The sequence below is a fragment of the Buteo buteo genome, chromosome 29, assembly GCF_964188355.1.
Source record: "Buteo buteo chromosome 29, bButBut1.hap1.1, whole genome shotgun sequence".
Classification (NCBI taxonomy): domain Eukaryota; kingdom Metazoa; phylum Chordata; class Aves; order Accipitriformes; family Accipitridae; genus Buteo; species Buteo buteo.
Genome location: NC_134199.1, coordinates 3,031,600 through 3,056,268, shown reverse-complemented (window position 1 = coordinate 3,056,268; position 24,669 = coordinate 3,031,600). Strand labels below are relative to the sequence as shown.

The following is a 24,669-nucleotide window of genomic DNA, read 5'->3' as shown; positions in this document are numbered from 1 at the left end:
AGAATCACTCACTGCTAACAAGAACACCAAGGAGAACTAACCTGATTTTCTGGTTTCGTTTTGCTTGACTATAGACTAAGAAAAACATTTCTTTTTTCCACCTAAGTGATACACAGACCCTCAGACAGTAATTTCTCTGAGTTGCTTCTGACCAGGGCCCTTGTGGAATCAGCAGCCAGAGGCTGCAGTTCCACTCCCACATAAACAGCGGCAGAAGCCAGAGGTCCTTCCCTGAAAGAAGTAACTCAGGTGTGTTGCACCAGTGACTGTGTCAGTGCAGGTGGTTTTACAGACTTGCTAAAGGTCTCCTTTTGAAGAAGACTCTACTAGAACAAGTGTCAACAGCTAAAGGGAAATAAATGCTTTGCAATGAGGAATGGTATTACTTTTCTAAGGCTTTGTATAAAGCTACTTCAAGAATCTGTAAGGCAATACCAAGGAAAAGTTTTTCTCACATGGTACTTTTTTCAGTAAATAATCCTTAATTTCCTCCCCTGAAAGCACTATGTTTTCTCCACAAGACACTGTCCTCTTACAGCTCACGAGAACTGAGCAGTGCCAATATCCTTGAACAATAACAGGGTCTTCGTAAATTTAAGGTCACTCAGATAATTCCAGCATATCCTTCTAAATAAAAGCAACTAAGGAAAGGTTAAGATACCTTGCAGTAGTGTTTCTGTGGTGGTGCGCTGCTTCATGATCTGCCTGTCTTCCACTTCATTATCGGATCCTTCATCCTCTTGAATCTCTACATCGGAATCATCATTATCTGGTTAAAACAAAAACAGTTGATACATATCACTCAAACCAACCCATAACTCAGAATAGCAGTTGGACGCAAGAGATGCTAGCAGACTCTACCTTTCATCAAGTCCAAGATTAATTAAAAATGCAGTCGCAAACAGAGCATTGGCTCTACTGATGAGCACAGGGGAACAGCCAACACCCACATCCTAAGGAGAGCATCCTTCTACACAGAAGTGCCAAAGAAGCATACAATATAAACAACTGTCTTGGGACAATCCTCAGATTGTACCATAAAGGCGCTGTTCTAAATACGCTCTCTGGGTGTGAAGCATATGTACAGTATGAAGGTGCTATTTCAGCAATTGATTTAAAGATGAAAAATCTTTTAAAAGCATTTGGAAAGCGTGGGCTTATAAATACATCTCCTAGTCTTTTACCCTGACGTAAGCAATATCAAAACCCATCTCCTTAGGCTCTTTTGCCTTTCCTAAGTTAGAAAAGCACAGTGAGACACCCCCAGATAAACAAAAGCAGTTACAACCAAACCCAAGATGCCTGGAGAGACAGGAAAGCTTCCCAAAATGCAGGAACTTCTTCAAATTTTTTCATAATCTGCCTTTGCTTTCTTCTTCCTATCCAAACTAAAGCCTACTTAGACACTTACTCCCAGTTCTCCATTCACCAAATTGAAACAAACCTAAAGGACTGAGATTAAATTGTCCTTCAGATGTTTGAAAGGATGACAGAAGTCTTCAGCTACTTAAAAGTGCCTGCAAAGAAAAGGGCAGACTGTTCTCCATGTCAGCTGTACAAGTTCTACCTTAAGGTTCACATGCATGGTCAACCAAACTGGCTCTTCTCTGAGCCTGTTCTGAAGTAAAACAGTGGGTGGAAAGTTGGCGCAGAAGTGTGTGGAAAGTTTGGAGCAGGCTCTGCTCCATTTCAGTCTCCTTCTATCCCATAAACTTCTTCCCCTCTCTCCTCGTTCATGCCAGCCTGCTTCTGTAAGCTCCTTGGCTCACTAAGACCAAGTTCTGCTTTCCAGCTACTGCCTAGTTATGATTATTTACTTCCCTCTTCAAACATTCAACCAATGAGGCAGATCCTCAGCTCCTATCATCTTAGGAACTCTTCTCACTCGTGTAGAGAGGAGCCCTATACATCAGCTGATCCTACAGCTCAGAGCTGATGCTGTGTGGTGGTCTGCCTGCAGGAGCTTCTGGAATTAGCCATGCTACGACAAATCCAAGAGGACACCGTGTGAGGTCAGCACCCAGCGCAGCAACAATAGGCGTTAATTATTTAGAGAAAATAGGCAATTCTTTCTCAGGTACATTTAATTACACACATCTGAGCTGAAAATGGAAATAACTACTTTAATCATGATTAGTAATGAGCTGACACATCTTTGCAATATTTAATTATCAGAAAATATACAAATATTAGACATTTTTCCATAATCTTTTTCATTGCAATATTAAGTTAATGACAAAATATAACGGCAAGGGATATATTTGATACCCTGGTAAGATTATGAGGCTCCAGCAATGTTAGCTACAATTTCTAATTGTGTTGCACTTTCTTCTTTGGCAAGTGAAGGAATCACTCACCGCTGTGTGACCTGCATACTGTTTCTGTTTACCTGGTATTCAGGAAAGCGAGGTTTTGTCAGCCCTTGCCCAGGCAGACTCCTTAGGAAGAACCATGTGGAGCGTAAATAAAGGATTCAGGTTCGTGCTCTGTATGTTAAAGAACGAGACTATCTCATCTGTGATGGCTCTCACTGCTATTACTAAACTGCCCTCATTCTTATTTTGTGGGGTTTCTTTTTTTCTTCCTTCTTTTCTTCCCCCCTTTTTTTTTTTTTTTGAGCAGCAATTCCTCCCTTTCAGATTTTGTCATTTGTGCTCCTCCTGTTCTGCAGCACCACTGGCCAGAACTGAGGATGGCACAGAGAGCCCTTACAATTACTTTGCCAAACCATTTCAATTTCATCCCCATTAGCACTTTCTGCTTCTCGCTGGGATCTCCTGAGCATGAGCTGCCAGCTAAGATGGGGACTAATGGAGCCAGCGCTCTCCGCTGACAACCCAAAGTGGCAGACCCAGCTAGAACCACTTTGGGGACAGGACTTACAGCAGAGAGGCACAGCGATGCAGTTCTGCTCTGGCTGCAGGCACGGCTGTAATAACATGGGGCTTAAATTTTACATTTTGCTTTTCTGGAAACCTTTTTTTTTTTTTTCTTTTAACCTTTTGTGGTAACAGACTCTCAGATATAACATGTAAAATATATTTCCCTTGGGACAAAGCAGTGGCAAGAAGAAAAGAACAGAAATGAATCTGCCATCTTCCTTCCACTGTACATAGAAGTGCTCTTTCCTAACCACACTGATGGCTTAACGCTCTCCTGAACCACGTGAACCCTTCCAGCTCCCTGTAGCGCACTCCTGGGCACTCCAGCCATTTCTGACCCATTTCAACTTGCAAAAAGGAAGCTCATTTCATCGTATAATTCCCCACAGTATCTTTTCTGTTGGAAAGTGGGACTTGCAGGAAGATCCCATGGTGAGTAAGTGCCTTGCAATAGAAATGATACCTACAGTGGTGAGGGAATCAGTGGCTGGAGGGCCCCAAGCTGCTGCTTTATGAAAGGAAATGGTTTAAAAACAGCTGTTTTTCTCCCTCACCCAGCCCTTTTCTTCTTTCCCTCAGGTTCTCTGCTATTCTCGATCCTCTCTTTCTCACACTATTTCTTTTATCCTTCTCCCCCACTAACTCAGATGTTGTAACCCTCGCCTGCCAGTGATGAAGTAGCAGTTTTCTGCTGTTCAGCCCACGTGCGGATGCCACAGAGTACCTCTGGCAAGCCCCAGAAAAGCATGCCTTGTGCCCCAGCTCTACCTCTTGTCTTTCAAAGCACGTTCAGCAAGCCAAACCAGTAGTAACTGCACGCCTAGCTCTCCTTTACACCTTTAAAAATCCTGGATTACCTTTCAATACAGATGAAGAGAAGATTCATCAGGTGAATTATCAGCATATAAGCATAGTGCATCACTTTTCCTACCAAGTTGTGACTTTGAAACAAATCTTGTTACAGATCTACGATGAGAGTTTGGATATTCTTTGAATAGTCTAGCTGGAATTCTGATGCACATACGCCAACACAAAGCATCACTATAGTGAACATGGGCTGGAGAATCAGAAAAGTGGCAGCTGCAAATGCAAATTCAGCAACAGTAAAATTTCTGCCCCCAAGCCTCCTGCCCACCACTTGGAAAGACATCGAGCACCTTTTTCACTTACAAAAAAAAAATAATGTATTGCTCTAACCCAGCTCAATGGCTGCTATCACCAAGCTTGGCTCTGTCCAGTATACAATCCCAGTTATCATCAGCTAAGCAGAATCGTGCTGAGCCAAAATCCCAAGGACACAGAAACAGAGCACAATGCTGAAATTTTATTTAAATACACAAGATAAAGACAAGATGAGTACAGGCTTCTTAGCTGGATTAAATGGCAGACTAGTCCAATGCTGTGTGTGACCTGTCCTAGCTAGAGCACTACAGGGTTCAACCATCCTGCATCCCTCATCGTACATGCCCAGTGTGTCCAGCTTTCAACAAAATATTCTTGGTATTCATAAAAAGGTGACAATTTAGAAAGTTTAATTTAACAACATATAGAAAGAAACTACTTGTTGCCCTAGGAGAAGTCACAACCACATCTCTGTGATACTGCGTAACAGAAATTACAATGCATCAATTCCAGGGAGACAAGGCACATTCTTTATGGAGAAAATGTAGATTTTTCTTAGTATCAGCATAACGTAACAAAGATAATAAAGCATACTACTACAAATTCCCACGTACTAGTACATGGAGTACAGAACACATTCTAATGGACCTGGCTTATGAGATTTGCATGGGTTTATGTGAAGATTATTTGACTTTTCACAACAAACTGCTATTCAGCAATCCACGTGCCCAAATTTAGGCCAATGCTGGCAGCTTACTGGAGCTGAAGGCTGGTATTTTAACAAGCTTCTGTATTTTTACTATGAAAAGGTAATGAACAGAACAACTCTATAAAATGTGTTTGGCCCATTTCCCCGCTGCTGTGATTTACTCTACTGCACGGAGAATACTGGCAAAATACCAGACTACTTGAGAGAGAATATACTGGGATTTTAAACTCTGCTTGCCTAACATTTCAATTTCATAAAGGTGGGTTTCAGTCAACTAAATTAGTTCCATCTAAAGCAGTCCAGCCACAAAAAGTACATCCTGGTTACAACTGAAAAACACTGCTCTCAGAAGATGCATTATTTGTTCCAAAGCACAGCTACTGTTTCCAGAAAAAGCCAGAGCAGATACCTGGACCAATGATACTACATTTAAATGATTTAATTTTTGGTAGTTTGCAATGCTTGAAGGAAAAACAGCATGATTTAATAACTTACCAGTGATTTCATTACAGATTTGTTAGTTTGCATAAATATTCAAGTAAATGTATCCAACTGTAAAATAAGAAGGTACTGTGGTGAAGATAATGAGCACAAAGGACATTGTTTATTGATATGCTTTAGAATTAGATGTAAGTGTTGTTTAGCATGTTCAATTTCATAATAAAAATCACTGCTTTGAAAACACAGGCACTGGTTCCACAGCAATTACTGGATTCAGCAGGATGTTGATTTTGGTGAAAAAACATAATGAGAAAAATCAAGTGGGCAACTGACAGCCACTTGATCCAAAATAAAATCCATTTAATAAATAACATGACATTTTGGAACAGGAAAAAAAAGGGGGGGGGGATATTGGGATTTTAATGTGACCAAAGGGAGAGTGAAGTTCAGGGCCCACTTGAAAGCCTCAGTTCTACCAAATCCATACTCTTGTCTCACCAAACTCAAGAGCATCAGGCTGCGTATCAGCCCGAACACTTATGTATTAGCAGGTCTGCAATTTGAACAGAAAGAAGTGCTTTGATATATAAGTATCAGCAGGGAACATCCTCTGTCCTTAGCACAAAACTGAGATCTTTTGTCTGACCTCTAAGAAAAATTCATCCTGGTACTGAGAGCTACTGATCAAGGTCCGGACACTTGTGGCTCCTACTAACTTCAGCAGAAAGCTTGGATGTTCAGACCTGCATATACTAAAACTGGGCAATAACATACCAACAAACACCAACCAGCAGGTTGCAGAGGTAGGTTTAAGTGCACTTGCTTACCTCGCTTCGTCATTTTAAAATGGTCTATTGCTACAGTATCCAAACTCACATTTTTAATAGTAAGGATGATTAACCGCTACCCAGGGAAAGCAATAGGTCTCTGTCACTTGAAATAATTAAAAATAACTCTCGATGACAAGCTCCATTTAAACTGGGATTTGTAGTCTTGGCACAGGAATAAGTAGCTAAGTTATTTTTTGGCCCATTTTATAGAGAGGTCATATTCGGTGACCATAACTATTTCTAATGATCTTAGAAGCCAAGAATCCATCAAAGCACTATTAAATTAGAACATGAATTTGCAATTATTTAACAAGCAAAACACAAGACTATTGTGGACAAGTTCCAAATGTTTGTTACAGGAAGATGGATGGTTTGAGCATCCTGCTGGTGACAGTGCTGAGCATTAGCAACATCATCCAGGCATCTCGCCCTTGTGGGATTTACCCAGCGACTCACTGCTACACTTTAAATGCTGCAATTGTTGCAATGGGGCTTTTTGTTTATCTGCTGTCAGATTTTAAAGCATCAATTCTGGAGTAGAAAGGGTACAATACATTCAGCGTAGCACCAAACCACAACAGCGTCATGCGATTTGCTATCCAAAGCACAACATCTATTTGCTCTGTTTAATTGAGCAAGACGATAGAGCTAAGCACATTTTGCTTGCCTCGGCGAGTAGAACTGGCCAAAGAAACACTTTGGTTGTGTATCGAGCAGAACTGAAGCTCTCCAGGAGCATCAGTTAATCCTGTTGCTATTGCTGAACAGTACTGAAGCAGTGCAAATTTCAAAATGCTGTGTAACAGGGATGTTTATTCATTCTACAGACCAAGCAAGAGTATGCAGGGAGGGCTGGCTGCAGCAGCCCACCAGAAAGTGGTACAGTCAATGAAAAATGCAGTTTTACAGCAAATACTTTTGCAAACTGAAATCAAATCCTGGGCATAGCGTTACCCAAAAGAAATACAGGAAACATTTTGAAAAATTAAAAGGGTTTATTTTTATATTTCCAAACCAAAGTATTTTACTTTTTGTAAACTACAGTTTATATAGTATGCTTTGAACGTGACAAAAAAAATCTTAAAAAGAAAGAATGTGAGGAAATGCATGTGAAAAAGAGAAAGATAGCTCGGTAAATGTAATAAGATGAGTAGTCTGAAAAACTGTTTCAGTCTAGAAACATTTCCACTTGTTACTTTTTGCTCAGCAAACATGATTTTTCAACCTTGGATGAACCTGAAAAAACCATCTTGAATTTCTGCTGCGGTCAGTGACCTTCCTAGCCCTCTCCATTATCAGAGCAACTCTTCACACAGCTATACCTGACAATAGTTCTATCAACAGCCTTCACAGTCCTCATCCGAGCAGTGCGTAATACAATGTTTTAAGAGTCACTGTTCCATTAACCACGAGGAAACCAAGCCCTGAGTTTCAGTCAATTGGCATTTGTTACTTTGCACCAACCTTGGATGTGCCACAAGGGCAGCAGGTTGTGTGAAAAACACCACATTGTATATTGGTTTCTCTAAAGGCATGTGAAATAAAGATTTCAACAATAACAGCAGTTTACTTATCACCCATCACAAAAAAACATTTCTGTACTGTTGCAAATACTGAATTGCATGTATTTTAATCATGTAAATAATACTCAAAGCCTGATCTGTATCTAGAGTTCAACATCTTTAATAATTTAAGAATGGGTTTTCACGTAACTTAGTGTTAGCTTTTCTTTTTTTTTTAGTGCAGTGGTTTTATGGGGATGCTCTGTCAGAAATAAAAGATGATTTGCAATGTATGCGAGCAAAAGCAAAAAAGAACCAGGCTGTTTCTGAATTACAGTAAATATTTTTGCAAATTTTATGCGAGTACCATGACATAACCACAAGCTTTCTATATTCTTAACACAGACTGGCACAATTCAACCTACATTCCACATCTCTTCTTTACAATAAACATTATTTAGGTTTCTCTGGTGTTAGTTCAGCCTGGAGCTGTCCAGAACTCCTGCAACTTCTGCTGCAGAGAAATGAACTGTTAATTTGCAACCCTTCTTACCCAATTAACAAGAGATAAGGTCAAAGGATCCAGATAATAAGAGAACTGCATCAATTACAAAGGTAAGAGTCCTTGCAGGGGCAGAATGGATGCTGACTTTTATCACTTAATGGCAACAAATTTATCACCAGATTCCAGCCTATGCTGTTAGAAGAGCCTCATTAAGTGTTTTGCAGCTTTCAGGGGCAAAGTGTAATGCGAGTTAGAAAACCTTTCCTTTTCCTTGCAGGAGATACTGGCCCTGTGCTAGTCCTCTGTGTAGGAAAGCAATGAATCTGTTCAAATGAAGCTCACTCCTACACCCCATGCCTTGAAGGTTCAGCCAGAGAGTCTTAGGATACTGGGACACATCAGGCCAGCCTGCCTATCCTCCACTGAGCGGAGCTGCAAAGGGAAGAAGCTAATCCCTTCATCTCCAGAACCCACTGCAGGGGCAAGACCAAGTCAGAGCAGGTCTTACTTTAACAGTCCTGCAAGCAGGCACAACGTATTTGTTGGTGTGAAGGTCCAGGCAGCAAAGTCCTGAGTTTTTTGACAAACTGAAGATGGAAGACAACTTAGGATAAAAGCACTTCACTTTATGTGGGGGGCATTACTTAAAAATGCAAGTGGAATAAGTGAGTATTTTTTCCTCCCAAAAACCTACGTTAGATGTTTCTGACGGTGAAGAAAAGCCCTTCTTTAATCTTCCTTGCGTCTGTCTCATTAACAGGGCACATCCTATCTTAGGAGGAGGATGTAGCATGCAGAGTCTCCAAACATAGGTGAAAGAAGGTTTAAGTGCTCCTGCCTGTAGCACTTTACATCATGTCCCCACAATACACACAGTACTCGTTGATAAAATCACTGACCGTCAGACCAAGGTTGTAGGGCTCTTGGGAATCCTCTACAGCAGAAACTCCATCCCTTATCCCACTTCCTATTTCTAGTGTGAATTTCACAATTAACCTTTCGGTGGGGGCGGAGGGGTGGTGTTGGGCAGGCAAAGCTGTTCAGTGATGCTGCACGATTCTCCTGCTGTTTGTTTCCTCTTGTGCAAAATATATATTTTTCTTGTGACTAGGATCCTGGGACTAACATAACCGTTCTGTAAACATATCCCTAATAGGGCACTATGCCATTTAAGACATCGACCTCTGCATTCTTACCAAAGCAAATCTCTTAGTTTTGAATTGTATAAAGGGCACCATAATGATGAGGAGAGGGGAGGAAAGTGGGGTCTGATCTAATGGGAAAGCGCAGCTTGGTACCTGATCATTACATGTTAGCAAACTGTGGTCTCAGAGAGCTTTACAACATTCAATAAATTAACCTTACAGCATCCAGTAATGAAGCCGTGCTCCATGCTCGTGACTGGGGAAACAGCCTCCAAGAGCCAAATTTATTGTCTCAGTTACACCTCTGCAACTCTACAGACTTCCACACTGTATGCAGATAAAGGCAGACTGTTGCTGACAAAGATGACTTGATTTTCCAAGGTTATGGGACAGTCAATAAATGAGCCAGCACTGAAAACCAGGATCCCGGTGCTCTTATCACTAGAATATATATGAATTATGACAATTAAGTACTTGAATAAAGATGTATTATGGTAATATTTTTAGGTCATTAAAAGTCATAGACGTATGTTCTCAGGTGGCAGTTAAATCACTCACTAAAAGGCAAGGTTCGTATTATTTCAGAGATGCAAAATGACAGAATAATTTTCCAAGTGAAAATCCACAGACAAGGAGAAAGCAGGTCAGCAAATTTTCACATTATACTTCATGCTGCTAATTACTGATGAAAGATGTTTGTCTCCTCTTGAACTTATTTACCTTGGAAACTGTCAGATAGCACAACCTGGACTTTTTCACTCAAGTAAATCCTTGAAACAATTCAACATTCTTGTAATTTATATTACAAATCCTATGTTTCAGCTAAAACTGCTTCACTTTTTACTGCATTGACATAAGAAGATGAGATCAAAGATGGGCAGAAATGAGTGAATTTCCTTTCACGAGCTTGCTCTGAAAATCTCTGCCAGCAAACAAAGCGTGAAGTGCAACTTTTATGTCTTTACTCAATTTCAGCTTTCATGAACTCTCCCTCTGATCCCGAGAATTAACTTTCCTTCTATTTTCTCCCACTACCATATAAAAATGTACATATGGCAATATTATATACACAGGGGTAACTAATGAGGAAGTTCTTGCTGATGTTTGGCTCAAAAGGAGCAAAATCTGGTTTGTTAGCTTTCTACAAAATCTCAAGAGGTTGTTATTCCATTCTGATCCTCAGCTAGATTTTTAATTAAGAGTAAGTTTAGAAAAAAAAAGAAAAAAAACCCAAATTTTAATTGCATTCACATTTTGCAGGTACACTAAAATCAAGCAAAGGCAAGCAGGCAAATGTGGATCCTACTTTGAAGATGAGTGATATTAAAGAAGATTTCAAGCTGAGAGTTTTTAATCTGTGAAAGTTATGATCTGATAGACACATTAGAAAGAATTAGTCTGAACGCAAAACAAAACTCCACGCCATGCAATGTGGCAGGCTAACTGCTGAGGACAGAAATTACACTCCCATTTTACAAGGCACACCAGCACATGTGTAATACAAGGCAGTCAAGCAGTCTCACAAACCAATGAGACCACTCACCTACACGCAAGCATTTTGCTGAGTAGAATCATCTAACCAAGTTCGTTCGCAAACCAACCTTTCATCAGCAATCCCGTCATGCTGGGAGAAGTGCTGTGTCCACAGTGAGCCCATACAGGCTTTCATAATAGTAAAATGAAGCCTAAAATCTGCTCACTGCAATTGCACAGCATGTTTAGTGGATGACTGTTTTCATCCCTCAGCACTGCAGGTAAAATTTACAAGGCAGAGGAGGATTCACAGAGGTTAGGTTCCCTATTTCACTGTTGTCTTTTTAAAGTTGTTATCATTCCACTTTTTCTAATATAGCCTGTTGACTGTCATCTATGCCATGTCTCCTCCGCTTCGTGCTTGTAAGTGGATACTTACACATGAAGTAGCCAATACTTAACAATTTCTCTGCTAATACAAGTGGTGAAGAAATCCCACTTACTTCCACTCTTAAGCAGGTGCTGTTCCTCTTCCTTCAGCCTGTTCTGCGTAAGATGTAGCATGTTTGCTGCTTCCTGTAAGAGGTGAAAACAGCTGAATCGGAAAAGCTGCCACATTGCCCAGTCAAGTAGCTAATTGTATGGTGCCACAACAACAGTTAAGGGCACTCACAGATAGAACGAGAAGAGCAAATTTCAGCATTGAAAATATTTTATGAAAAAAGGTCTTAATTGAAACATGGGAGGTCCTACTTTGCCCATGAAGGTCAGGATGTAAAGCATATACCCAGCTAAAACAGTGAAACGAAAATCAACCATACAGTCCCAGTGGCTGAAACCTCACTTATCACATTGAAAATGAGTTCATTTGTCTTAATCCCACAGAAAATCACTGCTGTTACAGAATGGAAGTGGCTTTCTTTGTAAAGCAGTCTTTGGTAGTTGTTTTCAACCAATACTCCATTAAACACCAGAAGCGGTTTGTGAAATGATTGCAGCTTCGTAATACATGAAGCAAACTAGAATAAATTCTCACATTTCCACACATGCAAACAAAATGGGAGCAAAAAGCCCTATCAATAAGCTGGAGAAGTATAGCCATACACTATACTATAGTATTCCGGTACAAAGGAGAACCACGACAGCAAGACTGCACAAGCCTGGTTTGTTGATTTTCTTTTTTGAATATAGCAGGTTGTTGGAAAAAAACATGCTGAGAAACACTATAGTAATGACAGTATGATAAAGTTACAACAAACCCAGTTCAGAGCAAATGGAAAAAGGTAGGTAGAACAGTGGTTGCTGTGCTGACGAAGAGAAGGAATTCACAAGTCCCAGTGCATTCAAATGAAGGCCAATGATAACAGAAAATGTTACCAAAAGGCCCACAAGGACTTATAAAACCTGTCTTGCACTATCAGCCAAGTAAGGAATGTGACAGCCCAGAAGGGAAGCAGCAAGCTGATGCTAGCGGGGTAGTGGCAGTTAAGACAGACATTCTCATTCCAGCATAATGGATTAGTAAGAGAACATGGCCGGCTCTGTAGACAGTAACTGATGAGAGTAATTTTAATCTTCTAGGATGCATGCACTTGCAGAACATCACAGACCAGGTAGACTAAAGGGACTATTTGATTGCTGAACACCACAAAGCAATTGTAGGTGGTGTTTCGCTGAGTTCACGAAGTTCTCCATCCTGTTAGGACTAAAATCTAGCAAAGATACCAAGGGACTGAATTTTAGGAACTAAGGTTCACTATTCCAATAGCAGCATCAGACAGAAAAATAGATTTTTAATGACATCTAGTTTAAATTTGGGTAATGTTAATGGTGAATAGCAAACTAAATGTGATAGAGTAGGTAAGATACAAATGCATACAATCAGATTCAGATAGAACCTACAAAACTAAACAGGTGGCAAATAACTGATGGAAGGATTTAGTCACAAATTTTGCTAATTTTAGGTCTCTTCAATTCCAGTCAAGCAAGACAAGTAGATAGGACAGCTAATTAACTGTGGATTGAATTTTCTGAGTCTTTGATTTTTTTCTATGCAAAATATGCTTATAATTAAAAACACCAGTTGCTTTGACATGGTCAAATCTGCACATTTACAGTGCATTTGCAGAAAGGAAACATGGACTCGGTTGGAATATCCATGCGACAGAGGGAAGAACATAACAAGAGCATCTGAAAATGGCTGAATGGTGGGCAACGTTTTTACACGTTCAGGTGGAGATGTGTATCCACACGTATGGCAATAGTGCGCTAGCTGAGAAAGGAATATCTCCTCCTACCAACCTCTAAGCAGCAGCAAACCACCAACTCCCACCCAGCACACAAGGAAGTTGCTGGAAACAGAGGCCTGGGGACTGGCTGGCATGATGCATCGTAACTTGGCATAAACAACTAAGTCCTGGGAGTTGAAATTCATGCTGAAAAAGCATGCAGAGAAGATGCTTACACGTGGTAAGGGGAAGTGATATAAGTCACCTGTACCTGGTGAGAAACCCAGCCCCAGTGCCTCTCTCAAGGCCACAGAGGAAATAAATTCTGATCCAAAAATCTGCTTTGGACAAGCATGCAAATTGTCTGCTGTACAAACTCTCCAGTACTAAGAGAGACAATGGCTCCACGGATGCTAGGAAGACTGCTAATGATTGCTTGGGACTGTAGAAATAACCCTGCAAAAATGAAGCAGGCATGACAGCTTGAAGGGCTATAAAGCAGAAAGGTCATGATGCAAAATCATACTGAATGAGACACTCCAGCAGCAACCTGCAACAATATAAACTACTGAAATCTCTGAAGTGATGGATGTATATTCTGCAGGGAAAAGCTAATTCCATCTGCAAGAACAAGGAAGGAAAAGACACAAGAATATTTTTATAACTTGTTTCATGTAGATTCAGAACATTTTAAATATCCTATTTAGGAAACTGTTCTTCTTTATTAATTCCTTCTATAAGGCATAAATAACAGTGAGGACAGAAGAGCCTGACTGAAGATTAAAGGAAAGGGAAGATGCAAGGATGCTGAGGACAGTGCGGTTATGGTAAGTGGGCCAGTAAAGGTTACCTGCCTCCTCTTGATCCGTGCTGTTGACCACAATACAAGTGACTTCCATATAGCAGCAACACATCTGCACACTGCCTGCAAACCTGCACAGCTCAGTTCCACTGACTAGAAGCGTAATCAATGCAATGATTAACATTTTCCATCCTCTTCAGTGTTAGCAAAGCCTTTCTGAAGACTGATGAAAGTTGAAATGAATGTGGATGTGAAGCAAAATTTTCAGAGGTTTCTAGCTTCCAATGTTTCCTTCGGTCTCTGTAGCATATGCCCATTCCAAGACCTCCCTCTGCAACAGTGGGTCCCAACATTTTCTGACTGAGCCTCACAGTTGCTATCTTCTTTCCCTACCTCTTCCTCCCTATCTGGTTTCTCCCAGATGGTCAGTGATTTAAACAAGTCTTGCCCCTGCCCCAGCAAACATTTACAGTACAGTCTCCCCATTGCTATGTCTTATTGGACAAATGGAGTAAGTGAGGATCAATTAGCCACCTGAATCTCAACCCCACTGGCTGTTGCAGCCTATGCAGTGTGTATGGCAAAGAAAATGTACAGGGAGAAAAAAAAGAAAGGACATTTCCCAAATGTCATGGGGACAAATTCATAAACCCAGAAAACATTTTAAAAATGTTCACAGACCAGTGAAATAAAGGGTATGGATATAATCATTGCCTAATACTGTAATTCAGGACACACTTTAAGACAGCTGAAGCTGGCAATTCAAATTCAGTCAAATAAGCAGTCACCCTGCCCTGCACCCAGGGCCACTTGCTCCTTGCCTTTTATCACTCTCCTGCTCTGGTGCAAGCATTTGTGCAGTGACACAAAAGAAACCTGGTGAAAACTAATCCATCAAAACAAAATTAAGCCAGGCTAATTCTCCACTGCAGTTCAGCATGTGGCTACACAAATTCTTGACTGGCACAATGGAGGATGGGGTGTTGCAGTTGTGGGAAAAACAGCAGGGGTAAGAACATGGGGTACTGTTTGTTTCAGCTTCAGTGCTCATTTATGGACTTAAAATACAAGAGAAATGAAGTCTAAGAAAATGGTTTAACCATACAGATGAGCCACTTCCCCTTTCCTCTAGTCTCTTACTTGTGCTGCTGTCAGCAGCTCAGCTGACCTCATAGCAAGCCAGCCCAGAACTTAACTGGCAGCAAAAATGTTGATTTTCTACTGGTTTAGGTTTCTGAATAGCTCGATGCATGGTCAGTCAAATGCTGCTGTCAGCCCAAGGGAGCTGCTGAAACTGTACATTGTCCCTTCCAACAGCAGCCCATTGCTCCATCAGTTTAGCTGTGCTGCTGGACTATCCTGCAAAAGCTTATTAAAAACTGCAGCAACAAAAACTGTTTCAAAAGGGCAGCCTCAAACCAGTTGGAACCAGGACAGCATCAGATAAGTGCTGTTTATAGTCCTTAACAAGTAAGATCTTCAAAGGAGGAGGCGGAAGCGATGGCAGATCATATATTTAGAAGGTAAACAAAATTTATCACATAATTTTTTGAAGTTACATACTCAAAAGAATCTGCAGAGAAATCTTAGTTCTGTTAAATTAGTCAAAGAATTACAACAGCGTCATTGGTTTAAGATTTGGGGTTTAAAAACAATGACAACTTTTAAACAGCTGAGTCAGTGGCAGTTTCAGCTTCTCTTTCCCCCTGCTACTTTAATGACTGCAATCATCAGGCTGCATTTTTTGGCCTGATCAGCTTCCACCTTCACTGCGGACACCGCTCCCCACACTCTACGTTATCTTAACAGATGTGATTACATTATCTTTCACAGCTCTGTAAAAACAAAACCATGCTAATCAGAGATGTTTTTCTGTTTGAGGCTGGCCACTTCTGTGCGACCCAGGGCTTCTGAAATGTGACAAGGGAGAAAGCTAAGGGTGTGATGACCATAACGCCGTGGATGCTCTTTCAAACATAATGTCATACGACGGACTTTAATAGACTAGCACTCCGCACAGGACGACAGTCACGTTTTCTGCATGGAGTGGCAGAGTGACAGCTCCACGAAACAAGAGATGTGGCCTTGACCTTGCGAAGCACCCGCAGGGAACAGTCTGGGTGCCTCGGGACGCTGTACGAGCAGGAGCCAACATTTAAGCGCCCTGTTCAGTCTCTCCAGTAAACAAACACGACTGAAATGCTGCAGGCAAACACCGCATGTATCTTACTCTACAAGCAAACTTCACCCAAATTAAGTGGCAGCATACACTGTGGAATCACAGTGTCAAATCAATGCAATTAAAGTGCCAATTAACACAAAAACAGACCCAGCCTGCCCTGTCAGAGGGGGCCTTCCAGGCCTTTCTGGACACCAGAGATTATTGAGGCTGAAAATCCTGCTTTAGAGGCAGACAGATCTCTGCTGAGATGGAACTTTTCTTCCTCTGTCTCATATATTATGCAGCCTTTTCTAGGTGTAAATCCACCCTTTAATGAGTAATCAAATCAATCACTTTGCAATCTCAGAGCAGACAGCCTAGTGAAATGGAGAACAAGGCAGGCCTTTGTTGCTAACGCTTAGACCCCCAGAACAACCCCGGCTCCAAGCGACCTTCAGCAGTCCCCAGCCCAACCTCTTGCTCAAAGCAGGATCAGCAACAGGATCAGACCACAGTGCTCAAGGCTTGAGCTAGTTGGGTCTTAAAAACCTCCAAGGAGAGAGACGGATCCACCTGTCTGGGGAACCTGTTTCGATACCTGGCTATCCAAACAGTGAAAAAGTTTCCTTATATCAAGCCAGAACTACTTTTCATTCCTAGTAATTTGTCCATGTCTTTTAGCATAAGGGTTCAGTTCACCTTAGTCACCAGTTGTGTCACCAGCTTTCCATATCAGGTACCTTATCTTGTGACACATAAACAATTGGTCTACATACAGTCAATAGCAACAGGAAATACAGAATCCTTTTGTTGACATACTAGGACTAACAAGGGCTTTTAAAACAAATAAGTTTCACCTATGTTTACAATCAACTGTGCTTTTTTCATGCCCATTTTCTGTCCAATTCAGCAAGAATGTTACCTGTCTTCTACAGCACACTGAATGCACTAAAGACAAATGTATATTTTTTTGTAGAATGGAGTTGAATGAGCACAATACACAATATTCTGTATCTCAATCTACTTTAATTGGCAAAGCAGATGGCTTTCCATCTCCTATCTGACTATGAAAGTCTTCGGAAAACAGCAGTAAAACAAAATGCACGACTGTTTGGCAGAATGTTTTAATATAAACTAACCTATTGCTCTACAGACAAATAAAATGCCAATTGTGAGTTCCTACAGCAGGGTGAATGGGAGTTGTCTTTGAAAAATCTTTTTACAGAAAGCTATACAAAAGCAGAGCATGAGAAATGCTTTTTCATTTACTATTTTTTATAATTTCTTTAAGAGAAGGATTACTGAACAGCATGCAATTACAACTACATGGAAACTACACACAACTACATGCAGGGGCTGGGGTGGGGGGGACTGGTTGGGTCTTTTTTCGTTTTCAAACAGATGCCAATATGCCACCATGCAGAATGTCCTCCAGCAGCAAACCCACAGACAACTAGCTGGGCCACTGACTCAGTGTTTGCCTTAGGGCAAGTGATCCAGGATTTGAATAAACCACATGATTACTTGACTGCCAGTCCTTTATGATATACCTAATGCTGCTGAGTATTGGTTTAAACAATAAAATCAAGTTGCTGAAATCATGAGATTGAAGACAACTCTGCCCCTACAGACTCCAAAGCAGCAAGTCTAAAAGGCTCAAAACCAGAAGGAACAAAAATGATGCAGTATTGGATCATTTAAAACATCCCAGTTTGGGGTGGTTTTTGGGTTGGTTTGGGGTTTTGTGTTTTTTTTTTAAGTTAGTCTCAAAGTTTTGTTGGGAAAGTTGTGGAGAAAACAGTGGTGGGATTTTGAACACAATGAATTTGTGCCCTGCAGCCAGCTGGCAGACAACATGGTTAGCACTAAGGAGAAAGAAAAGGGAAAGAAGTGGGGAAAATAGGAAGGAGATAAGTATAAAAGAACAGGACAACACCTGCAGCTCGCTGACTTTTTTTGTTCAGATGCTAGCATTTCAATTTTTGCTTAGGCTGTTCCTTCTGTTCTCAGACATCCTCCTAAACCCAGAAATCTCTCTAGACATTTCTATGTATAACCTTTTCATCTTAGTAAGGGAAAACAATGTTTCTTTCTGTTTTTTTTTTTTTTCTGGTGATTTGCTAGAGAATAGTGGTAATCCTACTGCTCTGTGGTACACTTAAAGTATACCAATTTGATGATGGATTGAACCGCCTCATCTTCACCTTGCCTATTAATCTCAGCAGATGTTTCTTGCTTTGTTATAGAACAAAGCAGCTGAGATTAGCTCTTGCTACACGCACACAGCGGCATTTGTTTTTCATAATAGAGTGTTGCCACTCATTCAGAAGGGTTGAGATGTAAGGACGAGGAGAAATTGTGCGGTGCCTGAATAGAGAATGTGACAGTACTCTTAATAAGAGGAAGCCTGCCAGGTACAACAGAAACGTAAGTGAACACAACATTGATGTTGCACAGCTAAAGTTCATGATAGCATGAGGTAACAACCTACCCAGAGTTGTTTTTCAAGAGTAAAAGATGATGCTTCCTATATGGTGAACTACTATTAAATACCTCACCCTAAATTCATGTCTAGTTTTATGATTTGAATTGGAACATAGCTATGGTTCTGCTTGACTAAAAGTGACTGCAATGCTATGGGTTTCGTTCCTTTTTATTCTGTTGAGGAATGAAGACTATGGGAGAGAGATAAGATCCATCTGAAAAAGTGGGGCAGAAGAATCTTTACTAACAGGCTTGCTAACCTATGAGAAGGGCTTCAAACCAGGTCTGCCAGGGAATGATGATGATGATGATATCCTGACAAGAAATGGTAGCACTGTGAACAGTGAAGGGGAGGCTCTGGTACATTCCTTGTGAAGGCAGCACAAGCAGGATCCCATCTCAAGCACCTGAACACAAGAACATCATAGGACACAAAACGGGAGGAATTAGAAGGTGCATAGATGCATGGCCTTGATCCCATCAGGATTACAGAAATATGGTGAGACCGCTTCTAGTTTGGAGAGTTGCACTAGATGGATACAGGCACTCTAGAAAGGACAGGCTGGAGGTGAGGAGGAGGGGTTGCTGCCTCTGCAAAGGAGCAGCCTGAATGCTCTGAACATTGCCTTCTGATAGGTGATGAGCCCTTTGAGACTTTATGGTTAAGGATCAGAGGACAACCTGCTGACCTATAAAACAATACAGATCATGCTGCATAAATGAATATACATTTTAACCTTGAACTTTTAAATGCTTATTGTTAGCAGATCACTTCAGTAAAAAAACAAAACCAAAAATCACAGCTGGCATTATTACCAGAGGGGTCCTTTGGTTTCCCATCTCTTGTCTAGAGACATTTGACTAGGACTTTCATTTTCCTACAAAAGTTACCAAAACTGAAAATTAAAAAAAATTATTTCCATAACACACAATGTTGCACTCAGTAAATAGTGCAGAACCACAGGGAAGCTGGCTTACAGCTGCTTAGAGCCAGCAGTAAAGCAGGTCCCTGGCCTTCTGGCACAGAGATAGATTTTGCATCTAGAGGTTATTCTTCTTTGACTGATGATGCCACCTCAGTAACTATAAAGTGCTATCACTGTGATAGAGCTTTCTGATGAATACAGAAGCAGCAAACTCCACCAAACCCCCAGCATTAGATCAAGTACAGTGTTTTGGAAAATGTGGTCTCAAACAAATGAGCCATTGCTCCAAATACAGAGTTCTGCACCAGAAAAGAAAACATGAACTTGTTCTAGCAGATTCTCTGGATCCCTCATCAAGGTTCATACTAATAAATACGTAGTTTTTACAGACATTCATGCATCTTTACTGTTTTGGCCTGAGGAGCGTGTGAAAGCCATCACCACTGGACATTTAAAGTTTTTTAGAGGTCATCCTTCCAGTGGATGAGCACACATTGAATGAATTGAAAATCATAAGCCCCTATTATAAGACCATCTGTCTCCTCCTTATTCTCATTATTCCCATATTCTCCCTTGCTTTCATGTGCTGAAACAGTCATCGCCTCTCATGATTAATAGTAATTTTACAGTAATCATTTCTACTGAAACACATATAAAGCATACTTGAGAGTATTTTATACACTTAACTGATACTCACCAGAAATTCACCAACCGTTATCATAATACTGGCACCACCAGTGTTGGTGGAAGGGGATGGGGATTCACTTCTGCTGTAGTGTCACTATTTTAAATTAATAACTAGATTCATTGTCCTTCTTTAGAGAAAGGGTTTTTTTATCTTGAAACTCTTCTGTCCCAGCTAGCCATTACCTGTCACTGATGTATCTATTTTCAAAAGAATTGAATTCTTTTGAAAAATAGCAAGTCTTATGCTACTTTACAACATGACTCTGTCTTTCCAGGTTATTCTTTTCCTGTGTTAAACCCTACTAACCTTGCATTTTGCTACTTCTTGTGGAAGAATTGTTCACTAAGAGTACTGTAATAGATACAGTAAAAGTACTTAAATAAACGGGGCAGAAGAGTATTAGTCATTCAAGCTGATAGAATAGCACTTATCCAAGTGAAACACCAAATTTGACTTAGGAGGCTCAGTAGGAGACCAAACAGCATTCATGTTGGTCAGTTCACAGTACACAGGTGCCACAGAATGTAGCATCCTCCACCAATAAATTCTGACACACCAACTCCAGTGACCACATTTATCAAAATAAACAATTAGATCTGTTAGATCACTACTGAGGAGCACTTTCATCACCAAAGTCACAAAAATACCTCAAAAGTTTCTTGAAAGGTTTTTCTTTTCAAGGAAGTACACATTAATTAACAGAACATTCATGCTATCATGAAAATTAGGAAAAAAGCTAAAATGTTCTCCAATGTAGATGAAAAGTATCATAAAGGAAAGCTATCATAGTAAAAAAATCTAGCATAGGCTCTTATGATGACTTTGTTTTGGGGAAAAGTCTTTAGGAAGGTAAACAGCTATCAGGGATCTGTGGGAAAGAGAAGCAAGGCACAGGGGGCCCAGCTGAGCCTTTGCACAGGGTCATGTGAGTAGCAGAAGGCAGATGCAATTTATGGCCTAGGATACCTACACTGATGCTATTCTAACATAGCAGCTCTTAATGATACCAGGCTCAGGCTACACGAAGCCAGACATTGAAGTGTATTCAAAAACCACATTTAAAGTAACAGGATGCAACACAACCCACAGCAAGTATTTTAAAATTAGATTGGTTTAATGTTTCTCACATAAACTTCTTCCTAAAGCTTCCATCATTACTTAGCAAGTTCTGACTTCAGTATATCCAGCTCAAACACTGCAATAACCACTTTTTGCAGAACTGATAAATTGGAGCTGTAAGTGAACAGCACACTTCATAATCTGAAGTTGAGAGGTAGCATCCTGAGACTTAAGGCAGATCAATTAGCGTTCCTCTTGAATAAGCAGACTGCACATGAAGGTCTCACCCAGACATTAATAGCGTCCCTTCGGCAACTCAAAAGGAAGGGACTAAACAGAAAGAGCAAATTAGCTCAGGGGGACGAATTCCAACTTGGTAATTGGTCTTGCGCTATGGAATGCGTTTCCTGACTTGCCTATAGACCAGGGTGCCATATTCATGCTTTGTATGAACTCTCTTTGCTTTCCTCTACAGCTCTCCCCTCTTAAAGTCATAAAGTAAACAAGTAATTCTCCAAGTAGCATGGTGCTTGAGCAACTTTTCATGCAATATAAAAGCTTTCTGCACAGGTTATGCCACTTTTTTCTGTGCCTACACATTACACATTTTCCATTAGAACAGTCGAACAGTGAACAGCTAGCCCATAGAGGCTGTGCAGTCTCTGTCCTTGGAGGCTTTCAAGACTGGACTGGATAAACTCTTGAGCAATGTGGTCTGATGCCATAGCTGACCTTGCTTTGAGCAGAATTAATATGGGATTCAGTCAGCAAGAAAGCAGGTTTAGAAGTTATTTAGCTATTTTGACTTGTTTTCTATTAAAAAAAAACGAACAACAAACCAAACCAAACCTTTCCACCTCAAACACTCCTCTCCACTGCTGTACTGTACCAGTCCAGCTCTGTGCAACCTTATCCCCTTCATTATAAGCTCTGCCAGTTCTGGAGTCAACTCTGGCTCTCATGAGCTTGAGGCCTCAAATCTTCCTTTACTCCATGACCTTCCCTCCCCTCTCTTTCTGAAGCTCCCATAATTAGGATCCCTTCTCGCATGCACACATGCACCCTATTTTGATTACTTCCTGGGCCAGCCAGTTCTTTCACACACCTATGTATGCATTTTACACAGTATGGATCACTTCTTTTCAGACTGATGTAACTTTTCCCTTGTCTATCTCCATTCATGCAACAATAATGGGAAAGAGGCACCATAGACATGGAGAAGCCTTCATAAAAACCAGATGACGTATACCAAATGCTTCTGCTGAACTGCTTTTCCAACACTGCTCCTAGAGCACACTTTGCTGTGGCACCGATGAGAGCCGTCTCATTCACATAAATTGGGCCATTTTGAGAGCGAGGAGTTTTGCATTGTCATGATTCACCAAAACAAGTACCAGCATAAATGCCTTTTTCAGTTGGTTAAAGCAGCATAGGGATCCTGCCTACAGGTACATCTAGCATGTTTACGCTAGGTTAAAGATTTCTTTTCAGATTCAGCAAGATCCAGATTCAATAAAGCTGGCTAGAGGCTTGAAGTCAAAGGCCTCAAGAGGATGTAAGAAATACTCCTGAACTATCCAGGAACCACAGGTCAGAGCCAAGGGACCAGAACATTAGAAGAAACACAGCACTGAGCACACCGCTGAGGATTTATGTGACCGTCTATGACGGGGCATAGCTCAAGAGGATTGTGAAGAGGCAGAAGACAAAAGGATTGGTAAGGCACTGGCGGAGATTACAACATGAGACTAGTCGAGCTCACAGCCCTTTAAATCATCCAGCAGCACTGAGTGAGAGAAATCTAAACAGAACTAAGAAAAAAAGAAGGAAAAAAAAAAAAAAAAAAAAGACCCAGACTAACATTTTCTGCCCAGAATTTTCCAGTTAAAATGCTTTCATACAAGAAGCTTCAAGTCAGCAATAACACTCAGGAATTCACTACTGCCTAAAATAACATGACAGAGGATGGACTTTTTTCTGTGAATCAAATGTATTCATCATTAGATATAATCCAAGTTTACCATAACGACAACTCCTCTCCATTTTTCCTATTCGCTTTTGTGGAAGATATGAATTATAATGACTCAATAACAGCTCATTGAGCATTCCCTTCGTGTGTTACATTTTTATTGTACCAAGCTTACAAGCGATATTGGTTGGATGTGTGATTTATTTGAATTAATGTACAATTCCGTAATGTAAACCTGAGGTCAGTTTGCAGTGTCTGAAGAAATTATCATCCAAATTAATATTGATTGGAAGTTAGTAGTCACAGCTGTGTCTTGTTCACCACCATAAAGCAGTCACTGTCACATCACTGCTTGAATCTAACACCAGAATTATCGTCTCCCTGTGTCACAGGTAGCACATACCCTTAAGTGTTCAAAGTGGGGTCAGGATTATTAGCTCTTTTCAAGGACAGCATTTATTATATTAAAGAGTAGTTGTTCTTGGTGAACTTGATGGTTCCAGGAACTGATAACAGAATCTGCTGCCTTCCATCTTGAGATCAATTAGCTCCAATACAGCCCATGTTTCTTATAGTAAAGAATCTCTTCAACACGTGGCTGACGCACATTTCAGTTTATTTCTTATTTCCCACCAGTCAAGTCCCCATTTAAGAGGTGGCACCAGCAAGCCTCTCTTTAGCGGTCTAGTCTCCCTAGCACAGGAATTAGCAGCCTGGTTTTTTATGATTTCTCCAGCTTGAAAACATTTGCACTCCTAGTTCCTGCTCACCAGGACAGTGCTCTAGCTACTAGCTTAGAAGACCAGGATAAAACTGTTTTTAAATATCTCATTGTGGTGGGTTAGAGAAGAAGAAAGTAAAGAATGTAAAGAAAGTAAAGACGACTAATGATGCAGACAAATCTCTCTTTTGAAAGGGAATGGCAAGCACTGTTTCTAGGACTGTTCACATGCATCAGGCTTTAAGACAAAACAAGTAGGTAATCATCTCTGGGCAACCAATGATCTACAACATCAGGTTTCACCTTACACATCCTTCTCTAGTTTCAATAACTCTGTGTTCTTCTCCACATAGTCACCCAGCTTAAGTAGTAGGGATACAGGATAGCGTCATTCCAGCCTACTCTACAGATTAAGAAACAGGGGCTGTTGATTTAAAAATCCTTGTGGCTAAGCAGCAACTGAGATGGAGGACACACTATATGAAGTCCTTGTTTCTTGTTAGAAAATGGCCACCAGCAGGTATTTAAAGTGAATACAGCACTGCCAAAGTGAGTTAGACCATGCTTACTTAACAGGCCAGGCTCTGACCAAGTCAGGTTTCTCCTCAGTCCTCTCAAAGATGCAACAAAGCTTGAGTAGGAGACAGGCATATAACTCTCCACCAAATTTTAAAAAAGGAGGGTCTCAGAACTTAGCAGCCTAAAATGGAGGTTTCCATCGATTTCAGGACTACATCGTGCTCAAGGTAAGCCCAAATGAGAATGTAAATGGATTTCCAGCAAAACAAATATGATTCAGTCCATAGGCAGAAAGGTGTACTGTTTCCCCTAGGATTTCTTACTTTTCCTTAGCCCTGATGCTTGACCCTGCTGCAATGCTTCTGAAATGGTATGGCTCACAATTTGGCCCACTGGTTATCTCAAGATGAGAATCATCTTCAAAGAATCCCAACAGTATTCTGGAGCTCTCAGAGGAGAAGTCAATGACTGTGCAAGCTGCAGTAACTCATGCTGCCAGCCCG

General features: G+C 40.8%; 1 protein-coding gene across 4 annotated transcripts in view; it reads right to left on the bottom strand.

The window, feature by feature from the left end:
* The window catches only part of CLUAP1 (clusterin associated protein 1), a 71,788-nt gene that overhangs the window by 12,913 nt on the left and 34,206 nt on the right, over positions 1-24,669 (bottom strand). For all 4 annotated transcript variants that reach the window (XM_075059485.1, XM_075059486.1, XM_075059484.1 and 1 more), the window contains exons 9-10: positions 11,113-11,185; positions 662-769 (exon numbers count right to left, since the gene is read on the bottom strand). In XM_075059485.1, coding sequence (XP_074915586.1) covers positions 662-769; positions 11,113-11,185 — 181 coding nt within the window. The remainder of the gene's footprint in view (positions 1-661; positions 770-11,112; positions 11,186-24,669) is intronic.